This window comes from Schistocerca piceifrons, chromosome 1, assembly GCF_021461385.2.
Source record: "Schistocerca piceifrons isolate TAMUIC-IGC-003096 chromosome 1, iqSchPice1.1, whole genome shotgun sequence".
Taxonomy (NCBI): Eukaryota; Metazoa; Arthropoda; class Insecta; order Orthoptera; family Acrididae; genus Schistocerca; species Schistocerca piceifrons.
The window spans coordinates 264537460-264563811 of NC_060138.1; the positions used below are offsets into that span (position 1 = coordinate 264537460).

Genomic DNA, 26352 nt, shown 5'->3' on the forward strand with positions numbered 1-26352 from the left:
TAACATTTGACAGTGGCGTAGCGTGAGGGGAGACTTTGAGACTTAGTCTCCCCTCTATTCCTGCTTAAAAAAGATGCAATAGTAATTCATAACAAAAATATAAATAACTTTCTACTAACAGTTCTAAATGTGCGAAGACATCAGTTTTGTAGCCCGCGCCGCACCCCGAGTATTGGTGTATTTGCCTGCTTGAGACTCGACTGCCCACAGTCTCTGCCTCCCTTCCCTTACCTGACTGAGTGCACCTGCGCGCTTAAGTGGCGTTCTCTGCTCCCCTCCACTTTCCCTCTTCCACGAAGGCTGGTGCGCTGCACTTGCCAGCAGGTATCGAGACTAGTCTCTGCCGCTTCTATGACGGCTTTTAACACGGAAGTGAACAGTCGCGCGGTTTGTGTTCATAGTCATTCTTGTGTGATTTTAGCGCAATTTTCGTTGCGTCGCCAACATGAGTGAGCCAGCAACTGAACACCGTATAGAGTTTTTTTTATTGAAAACTCCTTTTTCTACATTACATTATACTTGGCTGACTGCGAATGAAGTTAATAACAGATTATATTGTTATATATGTCTTCTGTTCGTTGGTGAAAAGGAATGGTGCAGTGAGGGCATTTGTACAATACGAAAGCACAAAAGCATCAGATATCAAAACGTCACCTACAGAACAAAGAATCATTTCAGTTATTGGGCAAATGTAGAACTGAGCACGCCTTTTCTGACGCCGCTCGTCTGACGCCAACGAAATAAAATGAACAAGTTGCATCCAACGGGAGAGTATTGGCTCGTCTTATTCAGGCAATTGTATTTATTTGTAAACAAGAACTAGCCTTTTGCGGCCACCGAGAAGACGAATCCTCTAGCAACTACGGTAACTATCTGGAATTGTTGGATTTACTAGCTCAAGGAGAGCAGTTAATCCGAGACCATCTGTCATTATCTTCAACCTTTAAAGGAACTTCTCTAGATATGGAGAATGATGTAATAGAAATGATAACTTTGGCAGTTGATGAGAAAATAAAATCTGAAATTCAGAACTGCAATTTCATTTCGATTCAGGCTGATGAAACATTAGACACGCCATGCAAGAGCAAATGATTATAATATTCAGGTACTGTTTTGCAGACAAAATTGAGGAAAGATTCGTTGGATTTTACGATGTTTCTGGAGATAAAACTGCTGAAGGTTTGTCAAACATTATCCACGCAGTATTGAAAGAATGGAATGTGGAAGGAAAAGTGGTTAGTCAAACAGATGATGGCGCTTCAGTAATGGAGGGCAGAGAAAGAGGACTACAACAATTGGTGAAGCAGTTCTGTCTCCATGCGCTGTTTATTCATTGTTACGCACACCACCTGAATTTGGTACTGTTACATGCCTCCAAAATCATATGAGAACTACGCATGTTTGAAAGTGATAGTACTACATTCCATTCATTTTTCAGCAAATTATCAAAACGAACTGTATTGCTAACTGAGAAAGGATTTAAACTGCCATACGCGAGCAACACTCGCTGAAACTTTCGTTCCAGGGCAGTTTCAACAATATCTAGTCATTTCTCAGAGTTATATGGCGCTTTTAATTATATAATTGATGATACAGACTCTCAATGGGACCCAGAATCTTTGAGCTGTGCTGCGGGAATGAACCTACGAATGGATGATCCTACGTTTGTCTACTTGCTTTGCTTCTACCAAGGGTGCTTTGCTTATGTCGATCATCTCTTTAATGTTCTTAAGTCAAAATCTGTCAGTACAATTGCTTGCCACGACGAAATAAGAACTGTTTTGAGAAACTTATGACAATTAAGAACGGAAACATTCATTGATGAATGCATTAAATGCAGCTTGTGTTTGAATGGCAACTTATCATCCTGTGACAGTCAAAAGACACCTCTCAGGGGATTAACTTTCGAGATAATGGATTTGCAAATTGTTCAGATGGAAAGGAGATTCAAAGACTTTATCCCAAATTCAGTTTGTTGAACTTCTGAACGAAAAGTGTTTCCCAAACTATCAAAAAGAATTCCCAAGGTTGAAACTGCTTCAGTTATTAGAACAGTATCCTTTTTACGAACAAGAACAACTTGAGCATGAAGTGTGTAATATATACGCTGCTGATAAAAAACACTTATCTGCAAGAATCCTCTTAAAGTACATTGTCAACAAAGATTTAAACTCTGTTTATGAAGAAAAAACGAAGTACCTGCTTTTGGTTTTGACCATACCCGCAATTATAGCAAGCATAGAACGAAGCATGAGTACTCTTAAACGAGTGAAGAATTATTTAAGTAATTCAATGTCCAACAGCCGGCTGTCGTGTTTCAGCACGTTAGCAATAGAAAAGACACTACTTGGAGAGCTATCCAGTGATCAGATCTTTGTAGACTGAGTTACAGACTTATTCGTGTAAAGAAAAGACAGGCGCATTGCACTTGTGTACAAGAAAATATAAGCGCTTCTTCTCTTGCAGCTGGAGTTCTACAAATTTATCATCCTATCTCGAACAAGTTAGCTATTATTATTATTAATATTATTGTTATTATTAGTGGCGGTGGTAGTGGTAGTAGTAGTAGTTGTTGTTGTTTTCTTTGATGTATTTTGTTTCATTTGTTTAAATTATTGTTTATTGTACTATTTTGTCTCCCTATAATAAATCTATAGAGTCTCCCCAACCTTTACAACCACGCTACGCCACTGGTATTTGGACAAGTAATTCCCATCCTAGAGCAATTTCACTGAAACGCTGCATTCTGGGGCCAGCCAGCCATATATACTAACGACAGTAGGCTAGGCACACGCCCGGAAACTATCGGCTTGTAGGGCTAAAATGGCTAGGGCTCTACCTATACCTAAGACATTTGGTGGAATTATCACATTTGTAACTCCTGCACTTGTGGATATTTCAGCAATTGGATCTTTCGCTGGAGAGATGGTAGCTATTTCCAGGACAGTGAAAAATGCCTGGCAACTGAAAGATGTGGCAAAAATATGTAACCAGGTTATGGTACCAGTAGTTATTTGTAAAGATAGCTACTCAAACTGGTGGCACTAATGTGCATTTAGTGCAACTGTTTCAATGTCATGATTGGCCTCATCTTAATGCATCTGTTAGGTGCATTAACAAGGAGCTGGAAAGGGCGCTGATGGCACAGGGCATGGGTCACATTTCAATGGTGCCAGTTGGGTTTCTCAGTAGATCGGGTTTCACTAGGCGCGAAAATTAGTCTACTTTGCTTATTTTCATTCACTTACGTTATATGGAATTATATTTTGGGGTTACTCTTCCCATTCTAAAAGGATATTTTTGGCTCAGAAATGGGTGGTTTGGGCAGTACATGGTGTAACTTCATGAACCTCTTGTCGACAACTGTTCAGGAGTCTGAGTTATTTTGACATTGGCCTCTCAATACATATATATTGCTTCCTGTCATTTCTTATTAACAATACTGGCTTAGTCCCAAGAATAAGCAGCATTCATTCAGTTAATACCTGGCAGAAATCAAACCTGCATTTGGATCAGACTTCCTTAATTCCTGTGCAGAAAAGTGTGCAGTATTTCAATAAGCTACCACTCGAATTCAGAAATCTTAGCAATAATCCACATGCTTTCAAATCAAAACTGAAGAGTTTTCTCATGTGTCACTCCTTTGATTCTGTCAAGGAATTCCTTGAAATATTAAGTTGATTCTTGTTATATTGTTGATTGCGTTTGTTTATGGACTGACTTTTTTTGGGTTCATAAATATATTATTTTTATCTGTTATTATTTTTATGTTGTAATTTCATGTACTGTTATGTTCCATGACCTTGGAGTTTTGCTCCTCAATTTTTTCCTACAGAACACAAAGTGTAACTAAAAAATAAAATAAATAAATCTAAAACTGCACAGGAAATGGCTTGGACTATTCATAAAAAAACCTCATAGCCATACTGCCCAATAGGCCACTCAAAAATACCAGCCTGCTTAAATTCTTCAAACAATTCAAAATTACATGATTTTAAAGAGTGTTTATGTGGAATAAGTTACCCAAGACCATGTGGAAATACAAAGAATGCAAGATTGTAAATTTAGGCATTACAGGAGTTGGACCTGAAACTTACTAGGTGGCATACGTTAAAAAAAAACAGAACAACATATATAATTTTGACTCGTTTTTTGGCTTGCAGTCACTTGAAGAAATGCGCCTTCACTTCATGAACCATTGTGTTTTCTACAATTCTCATCATGTGTCATCCTTCCTGACAAATGCATAAAAACAGGCACCAAGCACATCACTGCAGCAGCTGTAGTTCAGATGCGATGTCGTATACTCTGACTCTAAAAGAACTATCATCAGCTCTGTACTCGAGCTACTTTCCACCAGTCGATTTAATCAAAGACCAATGGAGTATTCATTTGTAGGACTGGAGATGTGTAGCAGCTTTGCTAATATCACTGAGCCAAATAATGAACTACATCTAGAAGCTAATGGTAAAAATAACATTGTGGATATACCACCTGGTGCATATGTTATTGGTGATTTAAAGGAGATTTTTTAACAGAAAGTAACAGAGGTTTTGCTATATGCAAACATCAATATGCTTAAAGTGGAAATAAAAACAACACAGTCAACAATACATTTAGCCTGGAAGGGTCAATAGGACAACTACTAGGTTTCTCAAAAAGTCAAGATTTGAGGAAGAGTCCCAGTAAATTTTAAAAGTCAGCTCAGCAAGTAGGTACATTACCAGTTAGTACAATTCTCATTGAGTGCAATATTGCAACAAATGCATATCTCAACAATGAAATGATTCATATAGTCAGTACAGGGCATGTGACTGTCAAGATGCCAATCAAACTTATATATCTTCCAGTGACTGTCCAGACATTACACAATCTCAAGCTGCATGTTGTGGATCCAGACAGATGCCTGGTCAACATTCATGATGAGGAAATTGTAATAAGCTTTCGCCTAAGGCATGAGCATAGGTGTAAAGCATAAAATAGGTGCTCACCATCATCAGTACACAATTTCTAATTGAAGATACTGGACCTGAAACCTCATGATGTCCTAATTCAGTACAACAGCCCCTGTAGAATATCACAAGTGAACTGTACATCCACAATACTTCTAACATAAACCATATCTGATAGCATTTTTTTTTAAATTAAAGAAATTCTTGCCAGTTAACTGTTAGTTGTTCAATATTTTAGAAAATCATGATTTCGGCTATAAAGCCAATCTCAAGTACATGCTGAAATTTCAAAATATGTTTGACCTGTCTGTGACATATCATCATTGAAGAAACATATTTCTGGTCTTATAGACTAGAAGCCATATTGCAGGATACAAGTACATATCAAAGATACATCATATAGCTTACATTGCACACAGCAAAAAAGCAGTAACACAGTATCGTGTATTTACCAGCTAATATAGTCCTGTCACCTGCATTCATCACTTCCTTTCATCAACTACTGGTCTATAAGACCAGAAATATGTTTTGTTGTTGATGACACATCACAGTCACTTCAGAAATATTTTAACATTTAAACATGCACTTGAGGATGGTCATAAAGCCAAAATTGTGGTTGTCTAAAATAAATGAACAATTAACAGTGAAACAATGGAAATTTCTTTAAAAAAATTTATATGACTGTAGTCCCCTTTGAAGGAAAGGTCTTTAATAAAAATGATGAAATGAGAATTGTTGTCCAGAACGGAACACATTAACCATTCCATGTAAGAGTTTCCTACATCTGGATGGAAGGTTTCAAAAAAAGGATGGTAGCACTAGAGGGGCATGAATGCTTACAAATAAGGCTTTAGTGTTCTTGTTTCAGGGGATAAGATACAAAGTGAATGGAGTTCAGACTGAATGTACACACAATGTGCGGATTACATCAAACCTCCAAACATGCATTTCCGCATCAGCCTTGGACATGAACAGTTTAGAAAATGCAGGATGGTTCATAGACAAACCATGGGCAGGACAGCAGTTGAGTGGAGGTGTTTTAGTTCATGCATACCTCTTTGACATTTGATGGGATGTTTCAAAGATATGAAACACATTACTATGAATGCTAAAAAAGAACTTACTCTAGTAAGAAGTGCCACTGGTATCAACTCCCATACCCAAGGAGGTACTGAAGAGTATGAGATTATCATTGATAATATCTTTAAAAAAATGTGTCATGTCACTGTGTCAGAGGAGGAGCTCCAGAGGCTTCTGAAGGTTCTGAACGCAAGGATTCATCTACCCTTAGCTTTCCATTCATGGGAGCTCTTTGAATATTGTAAGATACTGACCACATCCAAGGTAATTTGGGCTAAAATGAGTGACATGCCTTACTGGAGCAGAGAGATGAAGGGGACCAATGGAAAAATGCTCCTAACGGAGCCCAAGAAAGGCAAATATGATCCTGTTTAAATGACTGAATTGTGGGGTACCAGCTGCCTCAGTCTACATTCCTCAGCACTTTTTTAAGCTGAAAGAGAAGGAGACAGTGGCAGTGTGAAAGAGATGGAAAAGTGGCTGTGGTATAGTAAGAGCAAAGGAGTCAATGGTGGTACATAGTTGACAGTGACAGAACAGTGCTAGGAAAAGTGTGAAGGAGACAGTGCCAGTGGGAGAGAAGGAAGTGGGTGAAAGTCAATGACAACAGGAAACAAGAGTCTGTGGCAATGACAATTAGGAAGAGAAAGATAATGACAGTGAGAAGAGAGACGAGCAGTGGGAAGGAATAGATGAAATAGTAGCAGTACAAGAGACCAAGAGGGAGACATTGTCAGTAGGAGGAGGCAGCAGCAGTAGTATTATGATAGAACAAAGGAGACTGTGGCAGAAAGACAGGAGACAGCAACAGAGAGAGACAATATAGATAATAACAATGAGTTGGGCCGGATGAGAGTGTGAGAATGAGTAAGTGAGAGTAGACAGGTATGAGTGACTTACAGTGATTGACTCGCTCACACCAACTAATGTAAATGTTTGTACCACCAGATTCCTGTGGCGCCGGAAGACATTCCGAAGATGGCTATTATCAATCTGCTCGGTTTATTACAATACCACTTCATGCCGTTCAGCCTAAAGAACGTGGCACAAATGTGGCAACTTTTCATTGAGTCTATCTTGCGACAGTTCGAGTTTTGCTTTGCTTATCTGGACGACATTCTCATTTTCAGCAGCTCGGCAGAGGAACATGAAAATCATCTGTCTACAGTCCTCCAGACCTTGAACTCCAACGGTGTCGAGGTCAACAAAGACAAGTTTCATTTGCGCCAGGCGTAAGTCTCCTCCCTAGGTTACACAGTCTCCAATGACGGAATAGTGGCTCGTGTGCAGGCTATCATGTCTCTGCCACCCCTGGCTACTTACAAAGAGCTATGCCATTTCCTCAGCACCATCAATTACTATCATCGCCATCTGACTTCTGCCGCCGCTGTTCAGGCATCCCTGACGGAGGCGCTATCAGGCAAACAAACTTCCGATATCAAACCTGTCTCTTGGACTGCTCCGATGCTAGATGCCTTCAGGGCTCTGAAGACTAGCTCATGCTGTGAAACTCGCCCACCCCGACCCCTCAGCCGAGTTATTCATCACTACGGACGCCATCGAGGTGGGGGCAGGGTGCAAGGGTGACACAGTTTCTCCCCTTCATTTCTTCTCTAAGAAACAATCTATGACTCAGAAAAAATATTGTGCATTCAATAGAGAGCTCCTTGCTGTTTACGAGGCATTCAATCATTTCCACGTCGATGTCAAGGGACGTTCGTTTTTTGTCCTCACCAATCACAAACCACTGGCAGAAGCGTTCTGCAACCCACCTGAGGAACCACTACCCCTAGACATTACCTCCACTTTGACCTGGTTTCTCAATTCACAACGGACGTCCGTTATATCACAGGTGCAGATAATATCGCTGCAGATTTCTTCTTGTGGATCAGTGCTGTTTCCCACATCATTGATCTTTCCGATCTGGCCTCCCTCCTAACTTCTGACGAAGATTCTCAGGCACTCCTACAAGACCCACAAACATCACTTGTTTTCACGAAGGATAAATTTCCTGGCGTTTCTGACGAGGTGTGGTGTGATTCTTCGACCGGTTCCCTATGCCCTTTGCTTCCACCCGGGCTGCGTTGACAGGTTTTCGATGCCCTGCATAACCTAGCCCACCGGGACGTTCGAGACAACACAGGTCTCATGTCAGAGAGTTTTTTTTTTTGGAAGAATATCAAATGGGAATTTCAAACCTGGGCACACAGCTCCATCACTTGCCAGTGCAACAAGATCAGCTGCCTTACCTCCCGCCTCTGGGCAAGTTCGACATTCTCGCAGGACGATACCATCACGTACATATTGATCTGATTGGGCCTCTTTCTCCTTCGGAGGGCCATAGATATATCTTACCAACTATTGATCGTTTGTCTCACTAAGCTGAGGCTGTCTCTCTCCCTACCATTACTGCCAAACTGCCAAGACTTTAGCCAAGGCTTTCATTGGCTCGTGTCTCGCACGTTTCAGGTAACCCCACCACTATCACCACCGATCAGGGTCGACATGTCAAAACCTCCCTTTTACCATACTCTGCAATATCTCCGGTATTAGAAAAATTCACATTACCGCCGATCACCCACAAAGCAATGGGTCAGTAGAGAGATGGCACCGCACCCTCAAGATGACCCTTCACTGCCATAATTGTCTCTGGTCGGAAGCACCCGTGGGTGCTACTTGGTCTACGTTCGACCTATAAACCTGACCTACAGAGGACTATATTCGAATTTGTTTTCAGCAATAATCCAGTTCTACTGGGGGAACTTATTCTTCCCCTTTGTTCTATCATACTACTGCTGCTGCCTCCTCCTACTGACAATGTCTCCCTCTTGGTCTCTTGAACTGCTACTATTTCATCTATTCCTTCCCACTGCTGCTCTCTCTTCTCACTGTCATTATCTTTCTCTTCCTAATTGTCATTGCCACAGACTCTTGTCTCCTGTTGTCATTGACTTTCACCCACTTCCTTCTCTCCCACTGGCATTGTCTCCTTCACACTTTTCCTAGCACTGTTCTGTCACTGTCAACTATGTACCACTGCCACTATGTCCCTCTCTTTCTCTCTCACCACCATTGACTCCTTTGCTCTTACTATACCACAGCCACTTTTCCATCTCTTTCACACTGCCACTGTCTCCTTCTCTTTCAGCTTAAAAAAGTGCTGAGGAATGTAGAATGAGGCAGCTGGTACCCCACAATTCAGTCATTTAAACAGGATCATATTTGCCTTTCTTGGGCTCCGTTAGGAGCATTTTTCCATTGGTCCCCTTCATCTCTCTGCTCCAGTAAGGCATGTCACTCATTTTAGCCCAAATTACCTTGGATGTGGTCAGTATCTTGCAATATTCAAAGAGCTCCCATGAATGGAAAGCTAAGGGTAGATGAATCCTTGCGTTCAGAACCTTCAGAAGCCTCTGGAGCTCCTCCTCTGACACAGTGACATGACACATTTTTTTAAAGGTATTATCAATGATAATCTCATACTCTTCAGTACTTCCTTGGGTATGGGAGTTGTTACCAGTGGCACTTCTTACTAGAGTAAGTTCTTTTTTAGCATTCATAGTAATGTGTTTCATGTCTTTGAAACATCCCATCAAATGTCAAAGAGGTATGCATGAACTAAAACACCTCCACTCAACTGCTGTCCTGCCCATGGTTTGTCTATGAACCATCCTGCATTTTCTAAACTGTTCATGTCCAAGGCTGATGCAGAAATGCATGTTTGGAGGTTTGATGTAATCCGCACATTGTGTGTACATTCAGTCTGAACTCCATTCACTTTGTATCTTATCCCCTGAAACAAGAACACTAAAGCCTTATTTGTAAGCATTTGTGGCGACTATCGACCAAGTCGCGGTTAATATCTTTGTTTTTGGCAAGCTCTTTGCCCCAGTCTGTGGTCGCGCGCGAAAGTGTACGGACGTGTACCGAGAATTCAGAATGTAAACAACTGTATATGTGTGCTTACGAGAAATAAAAATAGTGTTTATTACATGTGGTGTAGCGTGCATCATTGGATTCGGCAACCCTACAACGCTTACCCATACTGGTGACCCCGAATTTTGTTCGCGAGTGCTACAACGAAATCTTATACCGTCGAACAGTACACAATGGAGTGCTTGCCGCCTGCTACACCGACCACGTGCCAACTAAGTGTTCCAACGGACGCTTCGGCATGGTTTTACAATTATCCACCGGGCGTCCGCAATAGCTCTACGCAGTTTCCGAACACATCGATTAGCTGTACTCAACAGGACAGTGTTTATACAATTCCACAGCCACGTGTTCCGAGTGCTCAACAGCCGACACAATGTGCTCAAACCCCAGTGACTATGTTTACAGGTTTCCCAAGTGCAAGTGTGAATTTTCCACCCGAATCAGTGACTGTACAAATCGAGCCGGACGCTCAAGACAGGAGAGTTCATATTTCTGCCGGAACTCCGGATTTTGCACCAACCCCCCCTACACCACCAGCGTCCGCTTTACGAGTGTTTCCGACGGCACACGCCGTTCCTGCCGCGTGTGTTCCACAAACATTAGGTGATTTTAACTATTTTAATGCACCTGTAGGGGAGGGGCCCGGAAACTGTATTCCGTCGTTCGCCGCACATCGGTCGACTACGGTCGATTCTACCGCGCCGGTCCATTCTACGCCCGTCGGCGTTACTCCGTCGACCACTCGATTCGTTGATTTCTCGACCAAGGTCGAGCCAGCCGCGCCTAACGTGCCGCGTGCCACTGACAGTGGCGGAAGCTGGTGCACCGCTACTGCACCCGAGACAATTACGTTGCAGAATTATGGACAGGGAGAGAGAGTTTCTGATAAACATTTATGTCAAGACTTTCCCACCCGTTGGCCGAAGCTACCACCCCTTCGCAAGGATCACCCACGCACATGGTTTACCTTGGTCGACCACGTCCTGCAGCTACACGGCGTCGCCGACGACAATTCGAAGTTCCTATGCTTACTGTGTCACCTCCATGACGAACTGGATCTGATCTGCGACATTGTGGCTTCGCCCCCCGCTACGGACAAATATGCGTTCGCCCGACGCACCATCCTCAAGCGACTATCCACATCGACAGAGGAAGCTATCCGCCTCATCAGTCAGGAATCGCTGGGATCCAGGTCCCCGTCGCAACTCTGGCGTCATCTCCGCGCTATGATTGACACGCATCACATGCCGGACATTACACTTTGGACCATCTGGTTGCTGAAACTTCCCCCGCAAGTTCAACTTCACCTTCTACATGTAACTTCGGCCCCACTAGATGCCGAACTGAAGATCGCAGACCAGGTTTACAACATTCTGCCCCCCCCCCCCGCATGCCCCCCCCAGGGTGCCCTCAGGCCTCAGGGGTTGGCACACCTGCGCGGCAGTTCCCATCCTGCAGTACAGAGTGCGCACGACTCGCTCCACGCATGGGCGCGGAGCCAACGCCGCCTGGCAACCGCCGCAGTAACTCCTCTCCTACCAGCACTACTGCAGCGTCGCCATCGGAGGGAACTACAAACAAGTCCCCCTCCACTGCCGCTTCGACCTCAACCAGCACGACGGGCGACGCCACGCGCCGCCCCGCTTGGTGTTATTTCCACTCCCGCTTTGGCGACGCGGCTAAGAACTGTCGTTCTCCATGCGCGTTCCCAAACTAATAACGCGACCCAATTCAGGCGCTACGGGCCGCGTTGAACCGCACAGACGCCTATCACTAAATACTTCTTCTCCTCACGCGCCAGGACGCTTGTACGTGAAAGATGCAGTGTCTTGCCTTTCATTTCTAGTCGACACGGGGGCTGAGGTTAGTGTGATACCTTTGTCCGCAGGTATTAAATTCGAGCTTCAGCCTTGCCCCCCGCTTCGAGCCGCCAATAATTCCCTGATCCGCTCTCATGGAATAACGAATTTAAGCCTTAAACTGCAGGACATTAATACGCCCTTACAGTGGACTTTCGTTATCGCGGATGTGGATGAACCCGTGCTTGGGGTAGATTTTCTCTTAGCCCACGCACTGTCACCCGACCTACAACGAGGTACACTAACCTTTAACTCGGGAGACCGTACCACCGGTTCAGATATCTTACCCCTCTCATCCGAAAGCGCCATTCTGCTGTGTGAGCTAGCGGAAACTGCTGTTGCAGTGCTTTCTCTTAGATCACACAACGACGAACTTCGGGACAGCAATGGGGCCCTCCGCTTACGCATCGCCGCCGTGCAAGCCAAGCTCACGGACGCGCGTAAGCAGACCGCCCAGCTGTCGCACACGGCCACGCCCCCAACCCCCGCACCACTTCCTCGCACCTGCAGCTGACGCCGCCTGACATTTCTACTGCCGGACGGAAGCTGTACCCGCGACGCTACCAGGTACCCCACCGAGCTCTTCGACAAGGACTACCAGTGGATCACCGCCACTGCTGCTGAACTGCCGGCCTTGGACACACACACGTGTGCATTACAGGTTAGTCACAGTGCAACGGGTGCTGGTCCAGCATCCCCATCGGTGTTCGCGATCAATGACGGTACTGTCCACAGAATAAATACCACAGAAGGCCCACCGGTACGTGCAAAGGCTAGGCGTTTAAATCCGGAAAAACTTAAACACGCCAAAGCTATTGTTCAGGAACTTTTAGATAATAAGACTATCCACCCTTCTTCTAGTTGTTGGTCGTCACCCATTCATTTGGTGCCTAAGAAAGATGACACTTTCCGCCTCTGCGGTGACTATCGGGCGCTTAACGCCAGAACAATTTTAGATAATTATCCCGTCCCAAATATTCAAGACTTTGCTTCCCAGCTGCATGGGGCACAAATTTTCAGTGTAGTCGATTGTCATAAGGCGTACCACCAACTGCCAATGGCACCTGAGGACGTTGAAAAGACCGCTATCATCACCCCGTTCGGGTTGTTCGAGTATTTGTTTATGCCATTCGGCCTTAAAAATGCTGCACAGGCGTGGCAACGGTTCATCGACTCGCTGGTTGGAAAACTGGACTTTGCATATGCGTACCTGGACGACTTGTTAATTTTTTCTTCCTCCCTCGAGGAACATGAACAACATTTAAATACAGTGCTCCAACTATTAAAAGCAAACAGTATCGCAGTGAACAATACTAAGTCACAACTCCGCCGCACCAGTGTCACTTTTCTGGGCCACAGAGTTTCGGGCGACGGCATCCGCCCCCTAACTGAACGGGTGGAGGCCATTAGTACGGTGCCTTTGCCCAAAGATTTTCAGGGCCTCCGCCGCTTCCTTGGAACAGTAAATTACTACCGTAAACATATTCCCCGCGCCGCCGACATACAAGCCCCACTGACGGATGCCCTCGCAGGAAAAAACACATCAGGGTCTCGGGCGGTCACGTGGACTCCAGATATGCGTCGCGCATTTGATAATCTAAAGTCAGCCTTACAGACAGCTGTTACGCTTGCTCACCCCATTCCTGATGCTCCCATCTCGCTTACTACAGACGCAAGTGATACAGCAGTGGGGGCAGTACTTCAGCAATCCGTGGGTTCTGTTGTACAGCCGCTCAGATTTTTCTCCCACAAACTGACCGCTTCCCAACGTAAATGGTCGACCTTCGACCGGGAACTGTTTGCTATTTACGCTGCTATCAAATATTTCCAAGACGATATCGAAGGTCGCCATCTCGTGGTATTTACCGACCACGAGCCATTGGTTTACGCTTTCCGTAACCCAGGTAAGGACTCATCCCCGAGACGTTTTAGGCATATGGACCTTATATGTCAGTTTATGAATGACATACGTTACGTCAGAGGCGCAGACAATGTCGTCGCTGATTTTCTGTCTCGGGTGTCGGTTTTATCTTCACAACTGGACCTCAGTGAGCTCCCTAAATTGCAGACAGAGGATACTGAACTCGCAGCATTGCGTTCCGATATCAAAACAGGACTCAAACTAGAGTTACGGACACTTCCTGGGTTTTCATCACCCATCTGGTGCGACATTTCAACAGGACGCATACGCCCGGTGATTCCTGCACCTCTCCGCCGGGACATATTTAATAGTATCCACGACTTGGCACACCCTGGCATTCGCGCCTCCGCACGTCTGGTATCTGAACATTTTGTTTGGCCCGGGGTGATAAAACAGTGTCGCAGTTGGGCACGAGCATGTGTGGCTTGTCAGCACGCAAAAGTAGGACGTCATGCACAGCCCCCCATGGGTACGTTCGATGTGGCAAAAAGAAGATTCCAGCACATACACATCGATATCGTCGGGCCCTTACCCCCCTCAGGCCCCTTCCATTACATACTGTCCGCAATTGACAGGTTTACCCGCTGGGTAGAGGTAATTCCTCTCACTACTATCACAGCCGATGCAGTGGCCCGAGCCCTGCTGTTAATGTGGATCTCGCGCTTCGGCTGCCCAGTCTCTGTCACCACCGACCAGGGCCGCCAGTTCGAGTCTGCCCTCTTCCGACAGCTTTGTGAACTGTGTGGGGTGAAACGATTTAGGACTACAGCATACCACCCCCAGAGCAATGGGCTTGTGGAACGCTGGCACCGAACGCTTAAAGCTTCCCTGATGTGCCACGGAGGTGAGTGGGCCGATGCCTTACCATGGGTAATGTTAGGCATTCGGGCCGCATACAAAGAGGACCTTGGCGCATCCCTGGCAGAGGTACTGTATGGAGAACCCCTCACACTCCCAGCAGAGTTAGTTGAGCCTTCACTTCCTCCAGATCAAATCTGCGACTCGACATTCGTCGGGCAGGTCAAGGAGCTAATTGCTAACATCCGCGTGCCGCCTCCTCGACCACACACGCCCCCTCCCGTATTTCTGCATAAGGACTTGGCGTCGTGCACTCACGTCATGGTGCGTGATGACACCATCCGACCGGCACTCAGACCTCCATATACGGGCCCGCACAGAGTCATATCACGGCGTACCAACACGTTCGAAGTGCTCATTAACAGCACGCCTCAAACGGTATCCGCCTGCCGCCTCAAACCTGCATGGACTCTGGGAGAACTGCCCGATACCCCTCCCAGTCAGACCCCATCCCCTGCTGCACCCACCTCGCATGAGGCATCTACCGACAGTCCATGGATGAGCGACGCCCATTCCCACACGTGTGACGTTCCCCACTCCCAGTCGTGTGACAGTGCTACAGGTGCGTGTGACATTCCTAGGCAGAGTGATGCGTGTGATGACTTACCCTCCTACAGGCAGCCCCTCGCCTCTCCCTGTTAGGATTCAGTGATGTATCAGGGACCAGCCTCAGAGCGTGTGATGTCACCGATGACGACTCGTGTGGAGATTCTGTCAACCCGTATCAGGAAGTGGTAGTGAATGTCAACACAGATCTTATTTGCAGCTCTAATGTGTTTTTTGTTATGCAGCCGGGTAATGTGTACATCTTCTACGAACAAGCCAGCTTCCCCAGTGACAACTTAACTCACATTCATCTCCTCCAGTCTGTCCCCTTGCCTGTTGGTACTGACCCATCAACGGTCAAAGTCCTACGTACCACCACAGGCATTCAGATCCGCTATCCTGGCCCCTCACAACCCACCATCCCCTCCCCAGATCCCTCAACTGCTGTACGAGGATTCACCCGGTCAGGCAGGACCATCCGCCCCCCTCGCTGGCTCGAAGACTTCAATTACTAATGTAATGTAATGTAAGGTATGGTTTCTGATTAAACACCCTCTCTCTCCCCCCTGGGTGTTCCCTTTACATGTATGCCCCAATATTTATGTTTGTGCTCCACACTCTAGGGGGGGGGGGGGGGGCTAATGTGGCGACTATCGACCAAGTCGCGGTTAATATCTTTGTTTTTGGCAAGCTCTTTGCCCCAGTCTGTGGTCACGCGCGAAAGTGTACGGACGTGTACCGAGAATTCAGAATGTAAACAACTGTATATGTGTGCTTACGAGAAATAAAAATAGTGTTTATTACATGTGGTGTAGCGTGCATCATTGGATTCGGCAACCCTACAACGCTTACCCATACATTCATGCCCCTCTAGTGCTACCATCCTTTTTTTGAAACCTTCCATCCAGATGTAGGAAACTCTTACATGGAATGGTTAATGTGTTCCGTTCTGGACAACAATTCTCATTTCATCATTTTTATTAAAGACCTTTCCTTCAAAGGGGACTACAGTCATATAAATTTTTTTAAAGAAATTTCCATTGTTTCACTGTTAATTGTTCATTTATTTTAGACAACCACAATTTTGGCTTTATGTCCATCCTCAAGTGCATGTTTAAATGTTAAAATATTTCTGAAGTGACTGTGATGTGTCATCAACAACAAAACATATTTCTGGTCTTATAGACCAGTAGTTGATGAAAGGAAGTGATGAATGCAGGTGACAGGACTATATTAGCTGGTAAATACACGATACTGTGTTACTGCTTTTTTGCTGTGTGCAATGTAAGCTATATGACGTATCTTTGATATGTACTTGTATCCTGCAATATGGCTTCTAGTCTATAAGACCAGAAATATGTTTCTTCAATGATGATATGTCACAGACAGGTCAAACATATTTTGAAATTTCAGCATGTACTTGAGATTGGCTTTATAGCCGAAATCATGATTTTCTAAAATATTGAACAACTAACAGTTAACTGGCAAGAATTTCTTTAATTTAAAAAAAAATGCTATCAGATATGGTTTATGTTAGAAGTATTGTGGATGTACAGTTCACTTGTAATATTCTACAGGGGCTGTTGTACTGAATTAGGACATCATGAGGTTTCAGGTCCAGTATCTTCAATTAGAAATTGTGTACTGATGATGGTGAGCACCTATTTTATGCTTTACACCTATGCTCATGCCTTAGGCGAAAGCTTATTACAATTTCCTCATCATGAATGTTGACCAGGCATCTGTCTGGATCCACAACATGCAGCTTGAGATTGTGTAATGTCTGGACAGTCACTGGAAGATATATAAGTTTGATTGGCATCTTGACAGTCACATGCCCTGTACTGACTATATGAATCATTTCATTGTTGAGATATGCATTTGTTGCAATATTGCACTCAATGAGAATTGTACTAACTGGTAATGTACCTACTTGCTGAGCTGACTTTTAAAATTTACTGGGACTCTTCCTCAAATCTTGACTTTTTGAGAAACCTAGTAGTTGTCCTATTGACCCTTCCAGGCTAAATGTATTGTTGACTGTGTTGTTTTTATTTCCACTTTAAGCATATTGATGTTTGCATATAGCAAAACCTCTGTTACTTTCTGTTAAAAAATCTCCTTTAAATCACCAATAACATATGCACCAGGTGGTATATCCACAATGTTATTTTTACCATTAGCTTCTAGATGTAGTTCATTATTTGGCTCAGTGATATTAGCAAAGCTGCTACACATCTCCAGTCCTACAAATGAATACTCCATTGGTCTTTGATTAAATCGACTGGTGGAAAGTAGCTCGAGTACAGAGCTGATGATAGTTCTTTTAGAGTCAGAGTATACGACATCGCATCTGAACTACAGCTGCTGCAGTGATGTGCTTGGTGCCTGTTTTTATGCATTTGTCAGGAAGGATGACACATGATGAGAATTGTAGAAAACACAATAGTTCATGAAGTGAAGGCGCATTTCTTCAAGTGACTGCAAGCCAAAAAACGAGTCAAAATTATATATGTTATTCTGTTTTTTTAACGTATGCCACCTAGTAAGTTTCAGGTCCAACTCCTGCAATGCCTAAATTTACAATCTTGCATTCTTTGTATTTCCACATGGTCTTGGGTAACTTATTCCACATAAACACTCTTTAAAATCATGTAATTTTGAACTGTTTGAAGAATTTAAGCAGGCTGGTATTTTTGAGTGGCCTATTGGGCAGTATGGCTATGAGTTTTTTTTTATGAATAGTCCAAGCCATTTCCTGTGCAGTTTTAGATTTATTTATTTTATTTTTTAGTTACACTTTGTGTTCTGTAGGAAAAAATTGAGGAGCAAAACTCCAAGGTCATGGAACATGACAGTACATGAAATTACAACATAAAAATAATAACAGATAAAAATAATATATTTATGAACCCAAAAAAAGTCAGTCCATAAACAAACGCAATCAACAATACAACAAGAATCAGCTTAATATTTCAAGGAATTCCTTGACAGAATAGAAGGAGTGACGCATGAGGAAACTCTTCAGTTTTGGTTTGAAAGCATGTGGATTATTGTTAAGATTTCTGAATTCGAGCGGTAGTTTATTGAAATATTACACACTTTTCTGCACAAGATTTAAAGAAGTCTGATCCAAATGCAGGTTTGATTTCTGCCGGGTATTAACTGAGTGAAAGCTGCTTATTCTTGGGACTAAGCTAGTACGGTTAATAAGAAATGACAGTAAGGAATATATATATTAAGAGGTCAATCTCAAAATACCCAGACTCTTGAACGGGGGTCGACAAGAGGTTCGTGAGCTTACACCACTTATTGCCCAAACCACCCATTTCTGAGCCAAAAATATCCTTTTAGAATGGGAAGAGTAACCCAAAAATATAATTCCATATGACATAAGTGAATGAAAATAAGCAAAGTAGACTAATTCTCACACCTAGTGTAACCTGGTCCACTGAGAGACCCAACTGGCACCACTGAACTTTGACCCATGCCTTCTGCCATCAGGGCCCTCTCCAGCCCCTTGTTAATGCACCTAACAGATGCATTAAGATGAGGCCAATCATGACATTGAAACAGTTGCACTAAATGCACATTAGTACCACCAGTTTGAGTAGCTATATTTACGAATAACTACTGATACCATAAACTGATTACATATTTTTGCCACATCTTCCAGTTCCCAGGCATTTTTCACTGGCCTGGCAAAAGCTACCATCCCTTCAGCTAAAGATCCAATTGCTGAAATATCCACAAGCACAGGAATTACAAATGGGGATGATTCCACCAAATTTCCTAGGTATAGGAATTGATCCACTTCATCTTTTTTCTTTTTCTAGAAAAACTTACTCCAAAGCTATGCATAGCACAATACTAACACCTCTTCCTCTTTCTGAGCTCAACATCGCACTCATTATAGAGTGATGCTGACTCAGCTTTTCAGGATAGCAAATGGGAAGTTTTGATACAGAAAATGGCCCAGAGATCACCTGTGTGTGTGTGTGTGTGTGTGTGTGTGTGTAGTGAGTGAAGTGCTATAAAACAATGTGTGTATAGTGTGTGCAGTGACTGATAGTGAGATATGAGTGAACAGTGTAGCATTACATTATTTAATAATTTATTTGTAAAAAACTATTGTATATCAGGAGTAAATCTAATGATTGTATACAAACTAGAAATCTGTAAATGTATGCGTGTACGAATTAGCTTATTTTAAATTGGTCTAAACTTGTAAATACTTTGACATGTCCTATATCCTCATAAAAAAATTATCTACGGATGAATAAAGCTGCTGCTGCTACTACTACTACTACTACTACTACTACTACTAATTTCCTACCTTTCAGCAAATTCTTTAATGTTAATCTTCAGTTCATAAGCAATAAATTATGGTCAGTGTCCACACCTAAACTTGGAATATTTGCTGTTTAGAAACTGGTTAAAAATACGTCTCACCACTGAATAACCTGTCTGAAATTTATTGTTGTCTCCAGGTCTCATGCATATATGCAACCTTCTTTCATTATTCTTGAGGAGGAGAGTAATGTACTCTTTGAATAGAAACTGATCTTTGGGCTGCCTACATATAGAGGAGAGCTGTGAGGAGAGCTGAGGGATGTATGTCAATGCATAATACATAATGATAGAAATATTTCCAATAAGAATTTTATCCATTAATCTCCCATAAAGCATTAGAAACGGGACAGCAATAATTTAAATTCAGAGATGATGATCTCAGTTAATTTAAGGAACAATTAAATAATTGTTCCATTTTTTGCTATTGCTTATACTTCTCTCTCTCATGTATATGCATGTATGCAATACTTCAAGATTTATTTTAAAAAGTAAAACAAGACAGATATTTAACACTGGAGGGACAGTATACCCTCTATATGTGAGTGGAATGAGAAGATACCCTAATATTTGGTACTGTGGGAAGCATTCTATGACATACACTTCACAGTTGTTTTTTGAGTATGGATGTAGCTATAAATTATATATGAGGTGACTTACCGAACAAAAGCGCTGGCAGGTCGATAGACACACAAACAAACACAAACATACACACAAAATTCAAGCTTTCGCAACAAACTGTTGCCTCATCAGGAAAGAGGGAAGGAGAGGGGAAGACGAAAGGAAGTGGGTTTTAAGGGAGAGGGTAAGGAGTCATTCCAATCCCGGGAGCGGAAAGACTTACCTTAGGGGGAAAAAAGGACAGGTATACACTCGCACACACGCACATATCCATCCACACATACAGACACAAGCAGACATATTTAAAGACAAAGAGTTTGGGCAGAGATGTCAGTCGTAATTTTTCCCACGTGGAATGTTTCCTTCCATTATATTGATGTAGCTATAAATGTAGATATATATTTCTTCCACAAATATCGCAAGAGGTTAAAGATCAGCATCTATTGATTGTGAAAGAAATTTACTCTACATAAAAATGTTTCCATGTTTTGTAGTTCAGCTGGTGTCAATCGTCGCAGCTTATAAATACCGTAAAACTTTACCTTTATTTTCATTCTTTCAGTATTCAGTATACAATACCTTCAGTAACATGATGTGGACATGCATTGCTGCACAAATTGACTCGTATCATTTCTCTGCAAAGAGAGTCAAATCAGTCCTCTACAAAGGAAGACTGGAAATGCTAGAAAATCTTCACACTCAAATACATTTGTATCATCAAGTCCTAATAACACACAGGTGTAATTGTGCTCCATAAAATCAGAGATTCTTTGTAAACAAAGGTCTCAACTAAATCAAATTTTTATCTTTAATTATTCTGTATTTACAGGCAACTATTAGCCACAGTGAAAGAATATTTTCTGGATAAACATATACAGAGACGCCTAACGCTAATTTCACATCTGGGTCCTTGCAGAGAATTATATCCCGTATTAGAGGATGCCTGAAACAAAATAAAATTTCTTCAGGAAACTAAAGATAAATCAACACAAACAGGTTGTGTAAATAATCAGCCACTACAAAAATATATCTTTATGATCCCAATTGAAAATTGTCAAAAATAATAGTTAACAATGTTTGGGAAAAGAAATGTCTATTCAGCAACTGTTTGTTTCCTACTTTCTGTCTCTTTCTTTCATATGACAGAGGTGTTCTTTAATAGTTCTGAAACTACCATTCCAAACAAATTTTTGTTTTTCCAAAATTGTGCATCTATAAGCTCACCTCCAGCTATTTGTTCAGCAGTTGCTGAGTACACAGAACACAGAGCAGCTACAATGTGTTGTAAAACTTTCTTGAAAAAATTAAGTGCTGCAGCGAAATAAAGATCTAATGTCATTTGTGAGCATAGAATTGGAGGAATATCTGTAACAATTTGAACAGAGATAAATAAAACATATGGTTTTGGTCCTGGACTTACAATTTCTATCTTATTTTGAGTGTGTGATTTACTACGGTGTGTAAAATAAAATTTATTGTGTCAGCTGTGAAAATTGAGAATGGTAACAAATTTTAGTCTCTTCTTGTGTTACCACACATGTGAAACTTCCAAAGGAAGAACAAAATATATAACATTAGGCTATAATGCTAACATTTAAATTCAGATTTATTTTATAATATTTACTCATGCATAACAGCAAATGTGTTTGTAAAGGTAATCTTTCATACTAGACAAAACATAAACTATAAACAGACAGAACATAACAATCTTTTGTTTTTTACCTCATGCAATGTCCAAAAATTCGCCTCACTGGAATGTCACTAACATGCAAAGGCAGTGCTCTAAATGTAAAATCTTCTGGGATATTACTATCAATAATTTCTTCAAAATCTTCTGTAACCAAAGCTGTACCAGTCTGGCGTGCTGTTTCATATGATGCTAAGAGCTGCAGCAAATATTGCTCCAGATTTCGGTCCCAGCGTGTCAGTAGATTAAAATCCTGTAAATAAGAACTATAAGCATTATTTAACAGCACCTATGACTTAAAAATGCTGTGGAGAATTCTAATACTGATGATGCTCTGCAATTTCCATTTTTTTCCCAACAAAATTTCGCATACACCTTCATTGGTTTCCACACAGGATTGTAAAGTTGGGTTCATTTCAGTCCTGGGGAGAATAATTCTTGCAATTATATTGTTCATAATGTATCAGTCTTTAGCTTCCTCCCTATTAATAATAATTTCTGTGGTACACTTCAATGATATAGTTTGTATTTCCATATAACTAATTGTTGTTGTTGTTGTTGTTGTTGTTGTTGTTGACTGGTGGAAAGATAGATGACAATGGACTGAAACTGAACATGAATACGGAACTGGCACTTCATACTAAGGAAATTTTTCTGTTGTCAATAATTACTGTAAAGGGTGACTATGCAATTAAATCTGAGAGTTCAAGGAGCAAGGTGAAAACTTAGAAGGATTTGCTCTGACATAGTATGCCGAAAAAAGTTTAAGATGTGTAAAAGTTTTTGGTTGCTTGCCATACAGAGGTTTTAATGATAAATAAGGGAAGGAGTAAGGTGTAGAGTGGGTGAGGAAAGAAAGGAACTGGGGTGTGCCAGAGAGGGTTGGGAGAAGGGCGAAGATGGTTGGAAATGAGAGGTAGCTGGTGCATGGAGTAGGAAAGTGACACCAGTGAGTTTGTTTTGGTCACAGGCAGTGTGAATCATACTGTGACATGGAGGAGTGGATTGGGAGGAGAATATAGTTACAGAGAAGATGGAGACTGCAGAGAGGAGAGTCTAAAGACCAGAAAAGTGAAGTTCAGGACATCGGGCAGGGATGGAGCTGAGTGTAAAACAGGGGCTAGCAGTCATTGAGGCCAGCAGGATTATAAGATTGAAAGATGTGTTGCAAGGACAATTCGTATCAACATAATTCAGAAAAACTGGTGTTGGGGCAAAGGTCTTAGATGGCACAGGATATGAAGTGACCACTGAACTCAAGCATGTCCTGCTTAGCAGTGTGTTCTGCCACTTGGTGGGCAACTCTGATATTGGCCACAGTTTGGTGGTGATCATTCATTCAGGTGAAAAAGTTGGTTGGTGGTCATGCCCACATAAAATGCTGTGCTGAAGTTACATCAAAGCTAGCCCATGAATGACTGCTTCTACACGTGTCCTTGCATGACGGGACTGGAGTAGGATGTGCTAGATGAGTACATTGGACAGTCCACAAATCTGGGCCTTCCAAAGGTGTATGATCCATGACCCATGTCCTTTACTTCACTCATCATGCACCCACAGCCTATGACAAGAATGAGCACACCGTTGTCGCATTTCTACCCAATTTGCCTGCTGCCCCCACTTCCAGCTGTCAATGACCCATCTGCAACCTTCCATCCTGCTTCCACCTCATTTATCCCTTCACCTATTCCACCCGAGACAACCCCTCACCTTGTCTGAGCTTTGGTAATGGCACAATGTAATCAGCCAACAGAATTCAGGCATGCATGTGCATGTGTGCATATGAGTATCAATTAGCTCTGAAGAAGCAGTCATCCAAAAGCTAGTAACATTATTATTGTTGTTTACGAGTCTGTCAGCAACACAACACCTCAGTTATATGTTGAGTTGTAGCTTCTGCTCCATCCATTATTTATATTCTGCCAAGGATTTTCCATTGACATGTAAGGTGTCTTACGAAAGACACCTGTGAGTGGTCTGCCTGTCGCAAGGCACATTTGACGGCTGTTGCCGCTATGTTTGCCAGTTGTCACTATGCGTTATTCTCGGATGCCAATACTTTTCATATACACCCTACACTGTGCTACAAGTGTGCTGATGTTTTCTTTTTAGTTTTTTTGTCAAGTTTAATTGTTTCAAATATTGTTGCTAGATGTCATTATTGCAACTGTGTCAAGCCCCGGGCTTTCCCTGCCTGTACGTCACTGGGCCAGTCCTCAGACAGAAACACTGTGTGCATGTCTTCTATGCTGTGCGACTAAGTGTTTGGGTATTTTCTTTTGAGTTTCCTGTCAAGTTTTCATTCAGCATGGTATACACAAAGGATCAATGAGCGTTTTTTGTGTTGAACTATGTGAAGACAGAATCATATGTGGAATGTCAACTTGAATTCATAGAAAAATTTCCCAATGTGCATGTTCACAGTGATTCGATGATATGCAGATTAGCTAAGAAATTTCAGGAGACTGGATCTGTGTTACACAAACGAAGGCCTAAAGAACCTAGTGTTTTAACTGAAAATAAATTAGCAAGATAGGGGAGGCTCTGGAAAGAAGTCTGAGAAAATCTCTGCACCATTTGACACTTCAGACGAGTGTGTCAAGAATATTTGCTCACAGACCTGTGCACAACTGAAATTGAAACCATACAAAATACAGATAGTGCATCAATGGAGAAACTCAGATACTGTTGCATGATGTCTTTATTGCAACTGGCCTTTACAGTCTGTGCAGGATGGGAAAGTTGATCCTGTGATGCTTTTTTTCTGATGAAGTGTGGCTGCATTTGTCAGGGTATGTAAATTCTGAGAACAATTGATGTTGAGGCTGCAGAAATCCTCATGAATTATATCAACAACCTCTTCGAGATGTGAAAACAGGAGTGTGGTGTGCAATTAGTGAAAGACAATTATTGAACCAATCTATTTCCACAAAACAATACGTTCTGAAAGGCATGTAAACAACATACTGCATCCTTTTTTTATGAGAACTAACACCTAACAAAAAGATGTACACTTATTTCATGCAGGACAATGCCAGACCACACATCACCAATGTTCTTACGACAGCTGTACAAAATATTTTTGATATGATAGTTGCCTGGCCTCCTCGTTCTCCAGATCTAAATCTGTGTGATTTTTATCTCTGGGGAATGTTAAAAGACAAGGTGAAAGCAACCAATCATGCTCAAAGAGTTGGAAGACAGGATTTGGCTAGTCATTTCCCAGATTTCGGAAGCTGAAATTCGTAGTGTGTTTGCTAAGATGTTCAGATGTCAGGCTCGTCTTACCACAGAGGGACATCATTTTGAGCAGCTACTGCAAATAAAGGTAAGCTTAAGTTAATCAGGTGGCAATGTTGTTTGTGCTTAGAGGAAGCGTGTGCTCAGCTGACTACTGGCAGATCAGTGTCCGAGAGTCAGGCATGGAGGCGACCTGCAGATGCAGTGGCACCAGCCTGTGGCCATGTCGCACAATCCGCAGATCCCTCCTGGGCATTGTGGCTCATCCTGAAAAAGTATTAACAGTTTTCTTTTGGATTTTTAAAATACTGTTTTCAATTATTCACGGTATATCACTGAGTTTATGCTACTTCACTCAAAGTAATACCTATGATTCTACATAAATATTTTTGAGAAATATCAGAAGCAGGTTGTACAATAAGTTTTACTGGGTTTTCATTAGTGGATATACCAATACCATTTGGTATATCTTTTTTCCTTTCAAAGCACCACAAATCCATAATTCAAAAATTGTCACAGTGACATGTTACAGTAGTATGATCTTGTTACCATCAGAACAGCAGAGCATATTGTCAAAATTAGTATTGTTTTTAAATAACTCTTTTTTTCATTTTTTGAAGATTGTGTTTAGACTTTGCACTCGTTGATTCATTATTTCCACAATACAGACACATCAATATGGTCCTGAAGGTATTAAGCTAACAAGAGATAAACAGCAGCTCCTTAATACATCTGGGGAAGTGGCAGTATTCCTCAAAGTAGTAGTTTTCGTTCAGTTTGTAACATCTTAAAGTTATAATTCCACCTTAAATTTAGTTTGCATAATCACAAGTTGTATACAATGTAATGACAGTGTATCAACAATACGGTGCACAAATTTGGTTTCTGACACCTGCCTCTTTTTTGTCAACAAATATTTTGATTCATTCCATATTCATGAATTTTTTGCTTTATAATGAAATCTGCAGAACACAATGAATGAATGGATGAATGAACTGATTAATGCCATGAGTAGTATCCCAGATCACGTAATCTGGGGTAGTATCCTTGAAGCTATAAATGCATTTATCTGTAGGCTTCATGTTTCTACTATGTAAACTACATGGCAACTGTGTGGCAGTTGTTGTGAGAACAGATATAATTACACAGTCATGGACATTATTTTGTGGTTTGCAGCTCACAGTTTCGGTAACATACCTCGTATCTGCTTAAAACATGTGACCGAAGTCTTAAGTGTGGCGTAGCTCTCAGAGTAGAAAAAAAAAGACAAACACTGAACCATGTGAGATCATCACTGTTGCT

At 42.2% G+C, this 26352-nt stretch overlaps 1 protein-coding gene across 3 annotated transcripts in view; it reads right to left on the minus strand.

Annotated features, from left to right (window-relative positions):
- Positions 1-20649: 20649 nt before the first annotated feature.
- LOC124787242 (centrosomal protein of 76 kDa-like) overlaps positions 20650-26352 on the minus strand; it is a 134212-nt gene continuing 128509 nt past the window's right edge. For 2 of the 3 annotated variants that reach the window (XM_047254325.1, XM_047254324.1), the window contains 2 exons: positions 21846-22063; positions 20650-21066 (listed from right to left, as the gene is read on the minus strand). In XM_047254325.1, the coding sequence (XP_047110281.1) occupies positions 20913-21066; positions 21846-22063 (372 nt within the window). In that variant the 3' untranslated portion in view covers positions 20650-20912. Of the gene's footprint in view, positions 21067-21347; positions 21489-21845; positions 22064-26352 lie in introns of all 3 variants that reach the window. The other variant, XR_007015969.1, reaches the window with a different exon arrangement.